The sequence below is a fragment of the Onychostoma macrolepis genome, chromosome 24, assembly GCF_012432095.1.
Source record: "Onychostoma macrolepis isolate SWU-2019 chromosome 24, ASM1243209v1, whole genome shotgun sequence".
Classification (NCBI taxonomy): Eukaryota; Metazoa; Chordata; class Actinopteri; order Cypriniformes; family Cyprinidae; genus Onychostoma; species Onychostoma macrolepis.
The window spans coordinates 4,919,083-4,938,368 of record NC_081178.1 but is presented as its reverse complement, the minus strand read 5'-3'; the positions used below and the strand labels follow the sequence as shown (position 1 = coordinate 4,938,368).

At 34.9% G+C, this 19,286-nt stretch overlaps 2 protein-coding genes across 4 annotated transcripts in view; one reads left to right on the top strand and one right to left on the bottom strand.

Moving 5' to 3' along the window:
• Window positions 1-744: 744 nt before the first annotated feature.
• cebpd (CCAAT enhancer binding protein delta) lies at window positions 745-2,115 on the top strand. The gene has a single exon (XM_058764853.1). The coding sequence runs from the start codon at window positions 930-932 to the stop codon at window positions 1,785-1,787; it is 858 nt and encodes a 285-aa protein (XP_058620836.1). The 5' UTR covers window positions 745-929; the 3' UTR covers window positions 1,788-2,115.
• Window positions 2,116-2,239: 124 nt separating this feature from the next.
• The window catches only part of spidr (scaffold protein involved in DNA repair), a 66,970-nt gene continuing 49,923 nt past the window's right edge, over window positions 2,240-19,286 (bottom strand). For 2 of the 3 annotated variants that reach the window (XM_058764848.1, XM_058764850.1), the window contains 9 exons: window positions 16,124-16,211; window positions 14,177-14,308; window positions 12,716-12,775; window positions 10,422-10,623; window positions 8,814-8,945; window positions 6,613-6,703; window positions 5,364-5,478; window positions 3,288-3,338; window positions 2,240-3,208 (listed from right to left, as the gene is read on the bottom strand). In XM_058764848.1, coding sequence (XP_058620831.1) covers window positions 3,092-3,208; window positions 3,288-3,338; window positions 5,364-5,478; window positions 6,613-6,703; window positions 8,814-8,945; window positions 10,422-10,623; window positions 12,716-12,775; window positions 14,177-14,308; window positions 16,124-16,211 — 988 coding nt within the window. In that variant the 3' untranslated portion in view covers window positions 2,240-3,091. The remainder of the gene's footprint in view (window positions 3,209-3,287; window positions 3,339-5,363; window positions 5,479-6,612; window positions 6,704-8,813; window positions 8,946-10,421; window positions 10,624-12,715; window positions 12,776-14,176; window positions 14,309-16,123; window positions 16,212-19,286) is intronic. The other variant, XM_058764849.1, reaches the window with a different exon arrangement.

Genomic DNA, 19,286 nt, shown 5'->3' with positions numbered 1-19,286 from the left:
AATATTAACAACAAATAACTTTCTTGCTTTAATTCGACTCTCGTTTCAATTTATATTCTGTTTGTACTGAATTTGTATGTTCAATGTGCTTCTCAAATACATGGATGTGAATGGATAATAGATGATAATAGATGTATATTTCCGTTATACAATACAGTAAACACCCAGTTAATAATAATGGAAACAATTATATTAATAATAATAATAATAATGAACCAAATATATTTGTATTCGTATTATAAAACTTTTTTCTCGATGATCCTTCTTTCTACTCATATACGCATCCAATCGTGCCTTCATATCCAACAAAATAATAATAATTGTTATTATTATTGATAATAATCAAAACATTAACAATAAATAAATAATTGTTGTTACTATTATTATTATTATTATTGCGAACGAAAATTGTCAATTTAAAGTAATTTATTTTTTTATTCTTATTTTATTTTTATTTTTTTTCATTTATGTATGTATATATGCTGGCAGGGCGCATTAAATGAATTTTCTCACACTGCTAGGTTGTTCCAAACATGCATACGCATTCAAACATGTCCTTACGTCCTACAGCATGAAGTTCTGACAGGCTGTTCTTAAAAGTTGCTGGTAGGCGTTCATGCACACCCGAGTCTCCTCAAATAGGAGCACAGGCGGAACATGTGACTGACGCTGGACATTCACTGGCTTCTGGAAGGGGGCGGTGAAGCCGTGACGCAAGCCGAGCGCTCGTACTTATGCACGAGGACAGCAGAGTTTCGATAGAGAGCTACGAGGACTTTAACACCTGCTCAAGAGACAGCCAGACTTTTGGAGATACGCGCTGGTTGCGCGAGACAGGGTGTGATTGCGCGTGAAAAGTTACACTTTTTGGGGACTGCCAAGGAGACGAGGAAAGTATCTGCTGATTGAGTTCGAGTTTTGCTGCGTCCATGTCTGACATATACAACCTGGACTCGCAGTGCGTAACGCCACCATGCAACATGAGCTGGGCCATGGAGCCTGCCAACTTCTATGACAATAAAGTCATGCCAGGGGATGTCAAATCCGGGGGAGAGCATGGCATGTCCGAGGACAATAATAACAACAACAACAACAACACCAGCAACATGATGGAGCTCAGCAACGCGCCTGCCATCTACGATGATGAGAGCGCCATCGACTTCAGCGCCTACATCGAGTCCATGTCCACGGTTCCGCTGGAGATCTGCAACGACGAGCTCTTTGCAGACTTGTTCAACAACGCCGTGAAGCAAGAAAAGCCCGAATTTTACCTGCCGAGCGCTTTTGCGCAAAAAAGCGCGGAGAGGCTGCAGCAGCATGGGGGCTTTGGCAAGGGCGCGTTTTGCGCACCGATCAAGAAGGAGGCGGACTGGAGCGACAGCGAACTGTCCTCTTCCTTACCATCTCAGATCGAGACGTGCGCGCAGACGACCGTGAGCCTCATGCACACGGGTCAACCGACACCTCCCACATCACCCGAGCCAGAACCCGTCACTCACAGGAGGCTGGGAAAGGAAAAGGGCAAGAAGTCAGTCGACAGGCACAGTCCGGAGTATCGGCAGCGGCGCGAAAGGAACAACATCGCCGTGCGTAAAAGCAGGGACAAGGCGAAGCAACGCAACCTGGAGATGCAGCAGAAGATGATCGAGCTGGGCTCTGAGAACGAGCGCCTGCACAAAACCATCGATCAGCTGACGAGAGAACTCAGCAGCCTCAGAAACTTCTTCAAACACATGCCAGACACTTCTTTTGGGACTGCGGCGCGCGCGGCTGTTGACAGTCGGTGACGCACGTCGGGGAAAGAGAGAGAGAGAGAGAAAGCTCCCAAAAACCTTGCCAAAAACATACCTCAGTGAACTTGAATTACTATGTTCTTCTGTAGCAGACGTGCATTAAGTTACACATTGGATGATGGACTCTGGCACCGCATGGTGTCGTCGTGATTATTTTTGTGAATGTTTTTGTATTCTAAATTATTACAGAAAAAACTTCATATATGTTTTTATGGTACCTGTTTTATAATTCCCAAAAACTTCGTATTAATGCCAGAGCATGTTTTAAATTGTACAGTGTGTACAAATGTATAATAAAACGACGTAAAAATTTCCAAAAAGATCCATGTGAACTCGCATGTGTGCATGGGGGCGGGTCTGAGGGGGCGTGGTCTGTTCAAAGGTGTAGCTGTCAATCAGCTCGACGGGATCGTGAGTATAGAGATTTTTTAATTTAACACTTAAAAAAAAAAAGTCATGTGGGTTGTAAGGAACAGCAGTTTTGGTTTTAAAAGTTAAATAATGCAAATTTTAGATGAATTTACCAGACCTCAAAGGTAAATTCCGAATCTTTTGGCTTTGCTTTTAAATAAGGGCTACATCTACATAGGTTAAAGTTTAAGAACTTGACGAACTGGTGCCACTTTTTAGAAAGAAAAAAGAAAAACAACAACAATGGTATTCACAGGTGAATACAAAAGGAGTAGCATTTGATGCTAGTTTACAGTTAGACCCATTCCTGGTAGAATCAATTCAATGGCATAAATAATTAATAATAATAAACATAATATAAATATTCATAGAATATATTAGGTTTTATTACTGTGTTCTTGTTGTCACTGGAGTCAAAATAGGAATAAAATCTAGTTATTAGACACTTAAAAATGGTTGTGAAGAAATAATACTGGTTTATGATTCATGAAAATGACTTGATCGGTTATTTGGTGGCATAAAACTTTTATTTATAGTGAAAGTAGGCGTTCAGCTGTCATAGAGAGCAATAAATCAATTATCGTACAAATAATTTAACTTAAACACCACCATAATGTAGATGCCATCATTTGATTGTCAACCCAAAAACCTTTTATCAGCTGATACTGGACATCACATGAGCATCTTTCATACTAATATTATTAGTTCTGGTTTTCTTGACAGTTTCAAAATACTCAGATACTACAGGCTCCAGAATGGTCACTGGTGAAGTTACTATAGCACTGTACACTTTTTTTGGTTTATTTACATACATTTGAAAACAAGGCAAGACTAGTGTTGACTAATTATTCTTTTTAAACCATGAAATGACCAGATAAGTGTGCTAGTCAGTGCAGGTCACACTCCTCCAAACCCATCCAAAGAGTGTGACTTTTGTTGACGACGTGGACGAAGACGCTGAGAGGACCGATCTCCGACCCAAGAACATTTTCCACACTGTAACCCTGTCAAACAAAAACAAACAAACTGTGAATTGAAAACAGAAATGACTGACACTTTCACACTGCTAGTCCAGAATCTTACCTCAGTACAGCTTGTTGAGTTTAAAAGAGATTTAATGGTCTTTTGCTGCAACTGGAACACATGAATGCATTAATATCATCATTTGATTCATACGACGTGGCAGGAATATGAAAAAACCTGTATGAAACATTAATATTTTCTGTTAGACAACCCAGGAAATCATTTAGACACTGAAGGCCTCAGGAAATCAACCCTGTCTGACCTCGTCTAATCAAGCATCTTGAGACATTTTCACTTGACAGCATTAGATAAAATAATGTTACAGGCTTCTTTTGCATATTGAAAACTAAATGCATTATAAAAATAGCTTAGTATTAAGTAAATTCTTATTCATATACACTTAAAAATAACAAGTCAAAATAACAATACAAGAAAATTTGCAGAAACTCGTAAGGCAAGACCAGTGTTGACTAATTATTCTTTATGACTGACAAAGTTTCATTTATTTACATTTAAGATCAGAACATATAAACTTTCCCTTTCATGCCTCATCATTTACTCTGTGGTCACAAACATTATTCCGGTTCTGTGGGTGAAACTCATTTCTGATAACGTATGAGAGATATCTTGTTAAATCTGTTCCATAATATGTGACCCTCCACTTTCGCTGAAATTTCCAGGAAATAAAACAGAAAGATGATAAACTCTAGATGAAAAACATTTGCGTTTCTGCACAAGTGATAAAATCATGCTATCTTCACTTTCTCAAGTGTTTATGATCATCATTTTAATGTCATGTGAGATTTAGATACAGATGAGTTCTACGTCATATATCAGCCCAAAATATATAGTTACATTAATAAAACTTTCTATTAGGATTTTATTTTACTTACTATTAGGAAATATACCATTCACATGATCATTAAGTGCAAAATAAGTACTTCATTACTTAAATAGTAAAGTATATATAAATCATACTAGTGTTTGCTGTACTGTCTATAATTTATGCTATTTAAAAAAAAAAAAATCTGGACTTGATTTTTCGGTAAAACGTATAAATAACGTATATCTTACTATTAACTAGTTGCTTATTAGTGTGCCTATTATTAACATATTGACTGCTTATTAATACTTATAAAGCACATATTCTGCATGACCATATTCTACATACCTACTGTAATCCTACCCAATACCAAAACTTAACAATTACCTTACTAACTATTAATACAAAGCAAATTAGGAGTTTATTGAGGCAAAAGTTGTACCTAATGGTTTGTTTATGAGAATTGGACCTCAAAATAAAGTGTGAACGATTTTTTTTTAACAGTAATAAAAATCTGATATCATTTAAATTATTTAAACTAAAGAATTTATATATCATAAAAATGTCTGCTGTACTTTGTCTTATTTATTTATTATATTAGGTCTGCTGTAGATTTGCTGTACTCTTTAATTTATACTTTTTTTAAACGTGGACCTAATTTTTTCTGTAACAGTAATGAAAATCTGACATAATTTCAATTAAATTAATGTAAATTATTTAAACTGTAAAGTATTTATATAGCATAAAAATGTCTGCGGTATTGAGTTTAATTTATTCTATTAAAAAAAAAAAAAAAAACCTGGACCTGGACCTGGATTTTTCTGTAACAAAAATTAAAATCTGATATAATTTATATGTCATAAAAACATGCTTTATTGCATTTATTAAAAAAAAAAAAAAACAACCTGATTTTTCTGTAATAGCACAATTAAATATATATAATTTAAACTAATGCAAATTATTTAAACTGTCTTTTTATATCCGGAAAATGTCCTGGATTTAATTTATTCTATTTAAAAAAAAAAAAAAAAACTGGACATGATTTTTCTGTAACAGTAATGAAAATCTGACATCATTTAAAAAGTAATGGAAGTTATTTAAACTGTAAAGTAAGTAAATATCCTAAAAATATTAACTGTAATGCATTTAATTTATTCTATTTTTTTTAATAAAAACTGGACATGATTTTATTTTGAAAGCATCATTTAAATTAATGCATCACTTATTTATATATATATATATATATATGACTACATGTTTTTGTGGACAGTGGAATGAACATTTTCCACATACAGCAGCTGAAAGCATCTCACCTTGATTTTGACGGTGCAGTGGCTCAGAGAGGAGCAGCTCAGAAACACCTCCAGCTGCATCTTTGTGGTGGGTTCATCCATCACTGCTCCACATGCTAAACAGAGGAATCCTTCCCTAAAAACCAGCACACCAACACACATGCAACTTTTATTGCTGTTATTCAAATGTTTGTTGTGTCTTTTTCAGTTTGAGGGCTCAAAGGCACCATGATTCATCACTTCAGCTTTACTCTTACACAGGAATGTGCAAACAATTTAGCCATGTGGTGGGTTGTGATTAAACACAATGAAATGGAGGAGTCTTACGCATTAACTCTGAACACATACGCGTCAACAACCTTATGGTCTGTACAAGACCAACACATGCATTTAGCATTCAGGGCATTCTTCCATACCATTATTCTGCATATTCTATTTGGCAGACGCTTTTATTCAAAGGACTTGCAGTAGATTTCAAGGCATTCCTTGGGAATTAAACCCATAACCTTGGTGTTGCTAGCATAATTATCTACTGTCTGACTAGTATTTTTAAAGCTGACAAGCAACAACGTTTTACCTCCATAATCTGACATATTTCTGAATGAAGCATGAAACAATTTAGATCATCTGCAGTGAATGGGTGCCGTCAGAATGAGAGTCCAAACAGCTGATAAAAACATCAAAATAATCTATAAGTAATCCACACCACTCCAGTCCATCAGTGAACATCTTGTGAAGTGAAAAGCTGTGTGTTTGTATCAAACAAATACATAATTTAATGCGTCATTTTCAGCTTAAGTGCGAGTCCATAATTCATAATAACGCAAGTGATGTAACGCTTAATTTCTCCAAATCTGTTCCCTTGATGAAAAAACTCATCTAGATCTTGGATGGCCTGAGGGTGAGGAAATCTTCAGTAATTCTTTTTGGTGAACTCTTCCTCTAAGTCCGTTTTTATGGCTTCGGGAAGAAAATAAAATGCCACAAACATGTCCCCTATATGCACTTTTGGAAAACTTAATTTTCTAACTTGCTTCTTAATAAAGAAAGCATTTGGGACTCAATAAACACTTCATTTTACAAGATGACACAAGTAGGAATTTGCAGCTGTAATGCTGCTTTAATAATGTCTGTAGGCATTAGTTCTCTAGAACTGACATTAATCTGTCAGCCCATCTTTCACAGATGCTGTATAGGACTGACGTTCACTTAGGATTGTTTCTGGTCTTTAAAGTCCACGGTTCACGGTCTAGGAGAACTTTGGACTTACTGTTGTTCTCGAGTCTCTAAACGGCAGCTCTCGCACCGGCTGCAGGTGGGCCAGGAGAACGCTGTGCTTTCATCCACTGCTACAACCACACCTGCACATTAACATAAGCAAATCACCCAGAATTAAAATCATTTCATTGACACACTTCATTCAAATCACTTAAACCATGCACTGTATTAGTAAGTAACACAGTTATATGTGCACTCTTAAAAATAAAAGTTCCAAAAGGGGGTTTTCACAGTAATGTCATAGAAGAGTCAATTTTGGTTCACATTTCAGTGAAAAAAATAATAATAATCTATTTTTGGAACCAAAGGTTCCATGAATGTTAAAGGTTCTTCATGGAGCCATAGATTTATTTTTCAGAATGTAGTTCTTGGTAATTAGTTTCATCACTGTTATTTGCACTCCTAAATGAGCTCATCATTGCTATTTTTACCCTTCTGATTCGACCTACTACTGAGAAATGAATTATGAAATATTATACACAAATAAATTATCAGCACATAATATGACTTTGTTCAGACTTCAGAGGAGAACTTTAAATTTAGGCGCTGCACAGACATTTTCTGACAAATGACATCGTAAAATCAGTAAGACGCAGAACACAAACACATATCTGTGTTACATAATAGACAACAGGCAGAGTGATAAGACCCCTGCGTGAACCTCTGCTCTCTGGAGGATCTTTCGGCACGCAGCCAGAAGCTGAAGTTGCTGACCACTGCAGAAGATAATTTGTGCTTGTTACACTTTTGAGTCAGATGATTTGTCTTATCTTCAGGGTGAAACGGCCACGGAGTTTCAAAGTCTCACATGGAGTGTCAAATATCGCATTTCTATCCTCTAATTGAACATGGAACGATCTAAACATAATGTCTGCATGAAACCAGACAAAGCATGACATGATACAATAGAATCTGCATTTATCGCTTGATGTCCTGGGTCATCCACAGGGATTTCAGCTTGAATAACTTTCATTCGGTAGTTTTGAATAGTTCCTTAAAACAGATTTAATCTAAATCTGTAATTCATTATGAAAACATGTGCAGGTCATATTTCACACCCAAAAGCAGAAGAAAAAGGGTGAAGAAAAAACGATTTATTTCTGATAAAGAAAATAATGCATCTTTTTAGGACCATCAAGATTTTGCAGTTTTTTGTAAATCATTTAAATAATTTAATTAATTATTTTAAGAAATATTACCATGATGTATACATACACTACAACATAATGAAAAATGTTTAATTATTTGATTAAAATAATTACTAATATAATTTATTAATTTTTCATTTACAATAATGAGAATTATTTAAATAATGTCAAAATGCAAAGATACACACACACACACACACACATCAATCAATTAAGAATAAAAATAAATAAGCAAATAAAAAAATAAAGAAACATTTTTACGCAATATTCACTCAAAGTTGTCTAAAAATATTCAAAATGTTTATTATCCATTGAGAAGTCTGTTGGTGGATTTTCTGGTAAAGATAAAGTATGCCATTTCTGTACCACAAGAGAATTTTTGGAAAATTATTTTATTAAAATTAAATGTATTATATATACATTGGAGAGAAATTCTAACTACTGCCATTTTTTTCCTGTTTTCTTTATAGTCGGTTACAAACTGCCCCTATATGACGCAGATCTATGTGTTTAATCGATTAATATGTCAGATGGTTTCTTCCTGTCTAACTGGACAGCTCTCGGTCAAAAAACAAGTCGCAAATATAAGACTGTTTTCCATTTCCTGAATGATACATTTTTAGATATGTGGTAAATGTATGATGACATTTGAAAAGCAATGAAATAACTCTAAAAACTATTTATCCTAAGAAAAAGGTCAATAATGGTGGATCATTTAAAGAATGATACAATACAGAGAGATGGCATCACTTTGCATGAGTTAAAATAATATAATAAGAGAATGAACAGAACACTTTGTAACAAAATGTGACTTTTATATCTCTAAAGCAGGCAAGAAGACAACTTCAACATGTGGGAGAAAGATCTTTAAGGAGGAAAAGCAAATAACAAACCACAAGAAGGTCCCTAACAAAGCATCAAGAACAAAGCCTGAGCCAACAAACAACTGGTTTCGTTTAAATGGCCAAACATGCAGTACCCCCCTGAGATCTGGTTCGTACCAACTCTTCAAAAACAAGGGAGGCTGTGGGGGGAATATACCAACCTGTGACAGCGCAGAGAGAGTATGGGAGGGTTTCTGGACCGAGGTGGTCCAGTATGATGGGCCGTGGTATGGAGAAGGATGAGTCCTCTGGTTCCAGTTGGATCACCGTCTGTTCCCAGCAGAATATCTGAGCTGGTTTACGAAAAAGGAGCAGTAGCTTAATGTCACGGAATGTTCTACAGTTATGGCTCTGAGAAATAACAACACTAAGATTAATGTAGGAAACCTCTAAATCTCAAAATAGTTCAGACATGAAGAAGCAACCACAGAAACTTTCAGCTTGAATGGCTTCCATTCAGTAGTGTTGAACTTTTCCTTAAAAACAGAATTTTTAATGCATTATAAAGCATTTGTGGCTGCATCTCAAGTAAACATGTCCAGGTCATATTTCACCCCCCCAAAAAAAAAGAAAAAAAAAAAAAAAAAGGAAGAAAAGTGAAACCTATTTTTAGGACCATTTTGTGTCATTATCATTACCATTATGACTACCATTATGTAAAATATAAAATTATTTATTCTGACTTATACTTAATAATATTATTATTTTCACATACCAGTAACGATTGTCATGAAAATAATGTCACAATGTATAATGCACTATAATACCTTATAATCAGTGTATACAGTATTATTGGGATACTATTATAGTTTGAATCACTTTTAATTTTTATATTTTCTGTTTTTCTGTTTATTTTAATTAAAGTTTTAACAATAACTAGTAGATAATGTTTGTGTTTTTTATTATTTTTGTTGTATAGTTTGTATCATTTTGTATTTCAGTTTTAGTACATCAAGTTTAACTAAATTAAAATGAGAAATGTTGCCTTGGCGACTAGATTAAATTAAAAGATTTTAGATTTTAATTTGAAGTAATTTTTTTTATGGTTTTAATATTTTTTTCAGATTCTGTTAACCTTAATAACTCTGAAAATCAGGATGTTTTAATTGCAGATTTACAAAATCTGATATATATGGTTATTTGTGTGTGTGTGTGTGTGTGTGTGTGTGTAGTACACTATATATATAGTATGGTGCAAAAGTCTTAGGCAACTAGTATTTTCACAAGTCAGTTATTTCTATTTTTTGCTGTAGTGTATCAGTAGGAAATATCAGTTTACATTTCCAAACATTCATTTTGCCATTAATTGTAATAATCCAGTGTGATTTTTGTTTGCACAAGGAGTCTGACAACAGCCAGTGCTCCACACAGAGATCTGATCTAATCATCACCATCCAGTCTGTCTGGAATGACATGAAGAAAAAGAACAAACTGAGACAGAATAAATCCAGAAGAACTGTAGCAACATCTCCAAGATGCTTTGCATCAGGTGGTTCTTGGCCTCCACGTGATGCATTAAAATTAGTTAGCTGTGCATTATCCCTTATGCACATTTTACATATATATAAAACTGGCTTTACAATTATGATTTGCAAAGAGGTACTAGTTACCAGAGGCACTGTTAATTATAATACTTCAGAATTACTACCATTATAGCAGACTGAACTAGTAATTAGCAAGTCCTTCGAAATGCACAGTGTCAGTATAAAAATCTGTGCATGAGACAATACATTCAGACAGCTGATGTGTTCATGTATGTCTAACAATACCATTCTCCTTCACGGCGTCTCTGAACATTAGAACAGGCTGTGTCTGCAGGGCGTCCAGGACCCGTGTGACTGAGCTCTGGATCAGACAGGACGGGCTCAGACACATGGCTATGGTTCTCCTGTTCCCGTCTGCGTTTGGCTCCCTATGGAGACTGGGATCTGTCACAAACAGCAGCATCTCCCTCTCGCCTGCATTTGAGCTCTGCAAGACCAAGATGCATGTGGAAATCAGTGAAATTTATTAAAGGGGTCATATAATGCGATTTCATGTTTCCTTTGTCTTTGGAGTGTTACAAGCTGTTTGAGCATAAATAAGATCTGTAAAGTTGCAAAGATTAAAGTCTCAAACCCAAAGAGATATTCTTTATAAAAGTTAAGACTCTGCCACGCCTTCCTAAAACGGCTCATTCAAACATGCCCCCACATGTCTACGTCACAGTGTGGGAAGATTTGCATAACACCGCCCAAACATATATGCAATGAAAGTCAGCGTAACTTTTATTGCTGCAGCCATGTTGTGGACAAGCTGTGTGTTTCATTGTGAAAGCGAAAGTACTTTGTTTGGCCTTCCAAAGGAGTACACAACTAGAAATCAGTTGTTAAGTAATATTTACAACACTGTTCCAGAACAGTACAACGCAAATATTCGAGTGTGTGCAGCGCATTTTATGGAGGACTGTTTCCTGAACCTGGGAGAGAGTAGCCTACAATGTGAACACTATGAACGGCTGTGATGTGAACACTATAAAGTGGGGCAATTCCAACGTCACAAGGACAGTCTGGTGCTTCTGACTCACAGCCTGTAAGTACGTTTCGATATTTAAAGAATTTGCTACTGACTATTCAAACGCGAGTAGTGCTTGTTTGGCGTTTATATGATCACAAATGCAGATATGGTGTTATGTTTAGGCGGCGCAGCGCGACGCAACATGTAAAAAGACATACGAGTCATTATAATCAGTAATTATGTCCTCACTGAATGCAACAAATGCCTCGTTTATAATGGGTTTTATTGTTTTAGTCTCGTCGCACTGGGACACGGCATCACAATACAGTAAGGGGCATAACATTTCCATCACACGCTTGAGGTATTCGGCCAGTCACAACGCACTGGATAGCTGGCCAATCAGAGCACACCTCGCTTCTCAGAACGATGAGATTTGTAAAAATCGACAAGTTTCAGAAAGGCGGAGCATAGAGGAGCAACAATAATGTACAGTATGTGGAAAATAATGTGTTTTTTGAACCTTAAACCGCATAAACACATTGCATTACACCAAATACACAAAATAATGTTATTTTTAGCAACGTCATATGACCCCTTTAAATAAATTATCATGAACTGACTTGAGATTTAAGATAAGCACTGGAATATGCCTTCCAATATATAATGACATTTTCCCTTTTCAAATATGTAGACAAACATATTGTGTAAAATTGTGTAAAAGTTTGAGTATATCTCATGTGCAGGAATTCAAGAAAAAAAATTATTATAATATTTCAATATGAAAAAACTGAAAATGTCTAAAGGAAAAAAAGATTAAAATTTGTTTATAATAATAAAAATGTATTTTTATATATTACATTATATTATATTATATTTTATTAAATGAGAGGGACACTGGCCTTTACTAGATTGTTTTATAATTCATGTATAAGCAAATTTGGGGAAAATATTGGTGTTTATCAAACAGAGGTCTGAATACACAAGGGAGGCTAAATAAAACTTCAATTGTTTTGCCTCATTTATAAAGACATAAATCTGTCATTATCAGAGGAAAAATGCTTTAGGGGCAGTTTCCCAGATAGGCTGTTCCTTCATACACCTACGCAGATGTGCAATGTCAATAGCAAAGCAAACAGAGCGAATCAAAACAAAACAAAAAAGGTTAATCTACTATCCACACAAGTGTGTATGCATGACCCTTAACCTCCTACAAATAAATCCCAGGTTATCAAAGTCCAAAGTCTGAGGGTTTGCTAGATCAGTCAAGAAGATTGTCAATGGATGATGTCACTTACGGTAAGCTTGTGTCAAACAGCGCGTAAAGCTTTCCGAAAGCTTTTCCAAAGGTGTACAGTTTGGAAGCAACCCTGAGGGATGAAGACTTGGCACATGTGCTGGGAAAACAGCTACGGTGGGTTCTTAAAACGACAATCTATAGGCAAAGCTAAGGACTATTTCCCACACTCCTTAAACCAGGCATGCCAAGGTATCCCATGAAGATATAGCTATGACGAAAAATGATCTGATTTATGTATTTGTTGTTAAAAATAGGTTAAGAAAACATTACCAGTAATTGTTTATGAACCACAGTGGCCCGAAAGCTGCAACGACACCTTGAAGATTCATCCTAAAAAAAAAAAAGAAAGAAAAAATCATTCATAAATCTATTTACATTCAAATAAAATTATTTAATGGTTTGCACACCACTGTTGGTATTGTTAAAAACTACAACTGTTAAATAGAATTGTCATTAATTGAAAATAGCTGAAATAAAACAAAATATATATATATATATATATCAGATGAAAAACATACATAAAAAAAAACACTTAAAATTTGGAAATATTACCTTGGAAAATAACTGAAATAAATAGGTTGAAGTACAAAAACTCAAATAAAAATAATTATTACATATATAGATAATAAATATTTAACAAAAAATTAAACAAATAAATAATAAATATAACAAATAAAATAGCTAGATAACAAAATAACAAAATTACTGAAATCTAAACTAAAATTAAAATGAAAACTGAAAATATAAAGATATGTTTTTCATTTCAAAATGAAAACTACAAATGTATATAAATAACACTAAAATAATATAACACTGTTCCACACCTTTCGACCAATTAATTTTCAATAAATTAACATTACTGGATAATGATCTTTAAAATTGATTAAAATATAATGCATACAAATATATATAAAATGATATAATAACTGCACTCATAAAGAGTCATTTTTTAATTATTTTACTTATTTTTGTTCTCAGCATAAGTAGAAAAAACAAAATATATATATATATACATAAAAATCTTCAAGTATATATATATATATATATATATATATATATATATATATATATTAGTGCTGTCAAACGATTAATCGCGATGAATCGCATCCAAAATAAAAGTTTTTGTTCACTATATGTATGTGTACTACTGTGTATATTTATTATGTATATATAAAATACACACACATACATTATATATTTTGAAAATATTTACATGTTTATACAATTATATATTCATATTGTTATATTTTATATTATATATAAATATATTTAATATATGAACATAACATTTTTCTTAAATATATACATGCATGCGTTTGTATTTATTTATACATAATAAATATACACATTATACACACATATTATGTAAACAAAACTTTTATTTTAGATGCGATTAATCGCGATTAATCGCTTGACAGCATTAATACATATATACATATATACATACATATACACACACACACACATATATATATATATATATATATATATATATATATATATATATATGGGTTTTACAAAATCTACAAATTCCTTGATATTAAATATATATAAAGTGTTTAAAATTAGAAGTTTTTTTATTTATTTTTATTATTTTAGCCCTGAACAATTTTATATACAAAATTCCTTGATATTTCTAGGTTTTTCTTTATTTTGTCATTTATTTGTTAAGCATGTCTACTAAAAGAGGTTTCTGTCAATCTGTTTGTTTTGTCATTTTGAGTGCTGCACCTGAAGGATCTCTCTTAGCGTCTGAAGTACAGGTGGTCGGTACAGTGGAGATTCAGTCTGTCCTGATAACGGAACCATGTGACCCTGCTGGACACTCAGCCTATAGCAGAAACAGGGCGGTGGGACTCGATCCTGGAAAGCAAAAACTGGCCTGACTATTTAAAAATCAAGTAGTTCCTTAAATAGTTCAGAAGGGTCATTTTATGAAAATAGACGAATATCAGTTATCTCTGTCACCCAAAGTAAAGCTCCTTTCCCAGTATACTTAGATTATTTATAGAAACAAAACAGAAAAAACGCTCATTCAGAAGCCACCATAAGATCATTAACATATGACTGCCTAGATTTGCATATATTTACATTACTTGGCCCGCTCTGATGAAAAAATACAACTGTTTTTGGTGAAGGTTTAGGGAAGGTTCAAAAGTAGTGTCCTTCAAGATACAAAAGGCTAGTAAAATGCTATGAATAGTAGAAAATGGTTTCTTTAAAGCTGCTTTTCAAACCCAAGGCAGAAAAAAGGCCTAACAAACGATGAATGTAACTACTTATCTGTCCCAAGCAACACATTATCTACAAAACAAGCAGATTTTATGGTGAAAAACTGGAGATACAGTTGACATTCATGACATTCTGATGTCTAGGTCTCTCGTTCAGTGTAAGTCTAAGGGATTTGTTGCTTGTTAGGTGGCAAGTATAAATTCTGATATGGGACGAGTCACACTGCAAAGTTTAATACTCAGAGTCAGGGGTTTGTTTAAATCATTAACTCTTAGTAGTGCTGGGCGGTATGACCAAAAATTTATATCACGGTATTTTTCAAAATTATACCGGTTTCACAGTATATGACGGTATTTTTTTTTTTCATGCATGATCGGGTGTTAACCACATTTTCTACTGATTGAGAGAGGAAAAACTGCAGTAGATTGACTTAGAATGCCCTATTTTACTGTCATGATGAGCGAATATTGTAGAAAAATTCCACACTAAATAGTGACTAAACACGACCCATTAATACATGTTAACCAGGAGTCATTCTCATTTGCATCTAACGTTATACTAAAGAGTGGCTATGCGGTGGTTTTGGCTATATTACTTTTTTGTCTCATGCAGCGCACTGCCTGCGTCTGAGTAAACTAAAAAAAAAAAAAGTGCATAATATTAACAGACGAACTATGCTCATATTTATAATTCCAAACAGTCGCGGTACGGCCAAATGAATGCGGTGCTTCTCTGCCGCTCGCTGCACAGAACAGACGCAGAGAGACGCGACGCTGCGCCGGAGTCAGATCTCGCTCGCGGGCAGCACTGGCGACATCTTCCAACTGAACCATAGCTAAGGTTTATCCAAAACATTCGCTAGGTTTGTCAGTTTGTATATTCTATGGAAAAAAAACAGCTAAAAGGGTCTGAAAGTTGCTAAATATAGTGCTAAAGTCACGCTCGTGTGTGAGACGCGGGAGCTGGTGACAGCGGGTGGTGGATATTGTGGATGAGTTCTTCTGTGTCATCACGTTCTACAGCTTCAGAACTTTCACGCTTAGTAACACATACAGCTGCGTTCTTGCCACAATGCAATAGTGAAAAGAAACCCCTCTCAAACATGTCAATCCCCTCTCAATAACACCGGTATTGCGGTATTTTAAAAATTCATATCATAAGAAAAATAAACACCGGTATTCGGTATGAACCGGTATACCGCCCAGCACTAACTCTTAGTACAAGAAATTGCAGTAATGTTTGTCTTTGCAATCACCGCTAATGAGTAATTTTGTATTTTTAAGCTCTGAAGGTTTATTTATATGTGCTTTGGTTAAGAATGCAGTGCGGCGGTTGCTTTGACGTTGTATTGCCGCTATCCAGGAAGGATCTTCCAGAAGCAAGAGGTATGTGAGATAAATATGAAGTAAACACGGCTGTAATTTACAACGTGATCTGAAGACCTACGCCAGGAGACAGCAGAAGATCGTCATGAGATTTTGGATCAACTGGAGGAGGCCACAAACTGTCAATCATACTGAAGAGTGGAGAACATCTGCAAAGAGAAGAAGAGAGAGGAAAGAAGTAAGGTTTCAATCTCTGAACATTTAATTTCAGGGGTCCTTCCTGAAACGCAGGAACCAAAGGTGTAGTGTATACAATGTCAGTCTCATTAGCTTCGGTTGGACTGACATGCTGCCAAGTTGAGCTTCTGTTGGAGCCAAATAGTGTCTGCTGACAAGTACGAGATCGGTTTCACTAGCAGGCTGAGGCTTGTTCACACACACACACACACACACACACACACACACACACACAGAGAGGTAAATAATCTGTCATTAAAACATTCAAGAATTAAATTATCTCTATTGAAAATGCTGATAATTTTATATTTGGCAGGCCGAATGTTATTTTAACACTCCAATTTCAAATTTATGCTGCTAACAAAACATCTCAGACGAACTGACATACAGACAAAAGGACAGAGATCAGCTCCGTCTGTGTTTGATTTAACAGATTGACAGATAAACACTCCCACAATATGACAATTATAACGGATATGGCGCAAGTAGGTACCAGTGTTATTATCGTTAACGAAAACTGAAACTATTAAAAACTTTTTGTTAACTGAAACAAAGCTGAAATAAAATAAATTAAAAATGTTAGATGAAAAACTAAAAGGAAATTTAGAAATGTTGCCTTGGCAACTAACTGAAATAAGCACTTAACTGGAAATAAAAACTAAAACTGAATTATTATTTTTTTTAAAAATCTAAATAGTTATAATAATAATTAAAAAATAATAATAAAAAAAAAACATCCTAATAAAAACACAATTACCAAAAAAAAATAAAAAAAATAAAATAAAATTATTAACAAATATTTTATTATTTTTGTAAAAAGAATGGCACAAAGAATGAACACAAGAAAAAAATGTTCTCAGTGAAACTTAAAAAGCGTTCTTGAACCCTGCGTGTGCCTCAGTGCAGCATGATCTGATCACTCACAACCAGTTTCACAGCTGTCTTAATCACAGTCTAGCTCTCCTTTCCCCCTCACCTCTTCCCTTGACCCGCTCAACCGCCCTATCCAGTCCAGCGGGACGAGCCCTCGCTGAAAACACTCAAGAGGAGCTTAGTACATTCTGAGAGAATGAGACTGAAATTAAGCCATATATCTTATGTCTTGCAGTACAGAGAATCATATTGTTCATTTCTGGAGACAGTTGTATATTCCTGAGCATTAACTCCAAAAAAATCCCTGAGTGTTTTGTTTTTACATGTATGCTTTTAATAGATGCTTTTATCCAGAGTGACTTACAAAAGAGGAACAAAGCAATTTGTCAAAGAGCCAACAATGCCAGGTTTATTAGGCAACTATTAAAAAGTAGATTTTTCTTGAAACAGCGTTCAGAATAAGAAAAAACAAGATGAAAGAGAGAAGATGAGCTAGATCTTGTGATGTGGATATGTGCCATACAGAGCCTTTCCCTACACTGTAAAAAATCCAATTAACCAAATGTTGGAAGGGCAAAAATATTTAAGTTGAATTAATTTTATTTGCTTGGGCTTAGTTGAGAAGATGTATTATATTAAGTCTGCACAAATATATTTTAAAAACATTAAATGAACGGTTATTTGCAAATCCAGTCAACGTTCAGAATGCTAAATGTTGACTAAACTAATAAAAACAAATCCAGCCAACACTGAGATCATTCTGCACGAGCCTGAGTGACTTCGCGGGAGAAACAGCGCCGCCATCTTGTCAAGTTCACGCCTCAGGTAAGTTGCACTAAATAAATGTTGTTGTTTTTTATTAAATTTAACGAGAAAATCATGCAACATATTCAATTTTTTGGAGTGGACATTTAGAAAGTGTTTTACGAGTTGTATATCCGAAGAAAAGTGGATATAAGACAGTGTCAAGTTCAGGCGTCAGGTAAGTCAAGCGGCACTGAAGAAATATTTGTACTTAACATTAGACTGAATTTATCAAAACGTATATTTAAAAGGTGTAAATGTTTTATTTAACACGTATATATTTATACACAAACGTACAACATATATAAAAACATCGAATAAGCATTGTATTATTTGTCTGAGGGAAATTTAAGTGAAGGGAATGTGGTCTTTCACCTTGTTTAATCCATAAAAGCTGTGTTACTATAATGAATTTTAGCTCATTTTGGAGTGTCGTATGATCATTTTTTTGTGTTTCCGTGACGTGAAAAGATATGAAGAGATTGCGCGGTCTTTCTCTCTTTTATAAGCCATTATGTTTAATACGACTAACGTTAACCGCAATCTATGAAACGTGTAACTTAATGTAAACCACAGTAATGCGCTCATTTGAAGTTAACATGAGCGTGTTGAATGGATTTGTGTGTATGTAAACTTTTGCAATTGTCCCATGAAGTAAAAAAGACGACATTAAACGTGACCAACAACAAGCCATTGTGAAATGTATGTCGGTCTTTTCAAATGGACACGGCATTTCTGGTCTCGTGAATGGCACTTTGGAAAAGAAGTTCGTCATTCCGAACGAAAATGAACAACTGAATCGTTTCACAAGGCCGTTCAAAGCGTCTCAGTCAGTTCCCTAGGTAGTGAATCACTAGATCGTGCACAGGTTCCTGCACTGGGACAGACCGTGGCTCAGTAAACACAACTGATCAATCAATTTGTAAAACTGATCATCATTTCATTTTTTTAACTTTTCTTTCTCCATCAGGGTGTGGCCAAAGGTTTCATTGGTGCTTTGTCATCATTGCAAGATTTCAGATGCAACCCAGTCGGTCCAGACTGGCTCGTGTGTGTGTGTATTTTCAAGACTAGGAGTTTATTTTTTTCATTCCAGGTAATATTTGTAAATGTTTTTACTACAATTATAATGTGCTTTACTGATCTCAGTGGCATCTACACTAATATTAGTCTGTTTCATTCTTATTCCGAGGTGAATGTAGCCACCCAGATCCAGTCCGTATCCAGATCAGATGGTGGATCAGCACCTAGAGACGATCCCTACAGCCCTGAATGTCAGCGGAAGCCATATCAGCTAGATGAGTTCCAGAGACAGATCCCCTCCGAAGACCTCGTTGGCCATCGGGACAAGACCACGAGAACCAGACCAA

Excerpts from the sequence above, each read along its gene's own strand:
- cebpd (XM_058764853.1), top strand. The coding sequence starts at position 930 with ATGTCTGACATATACAACCTGGACTCGCAGTGCGTAACGCCACCATGC.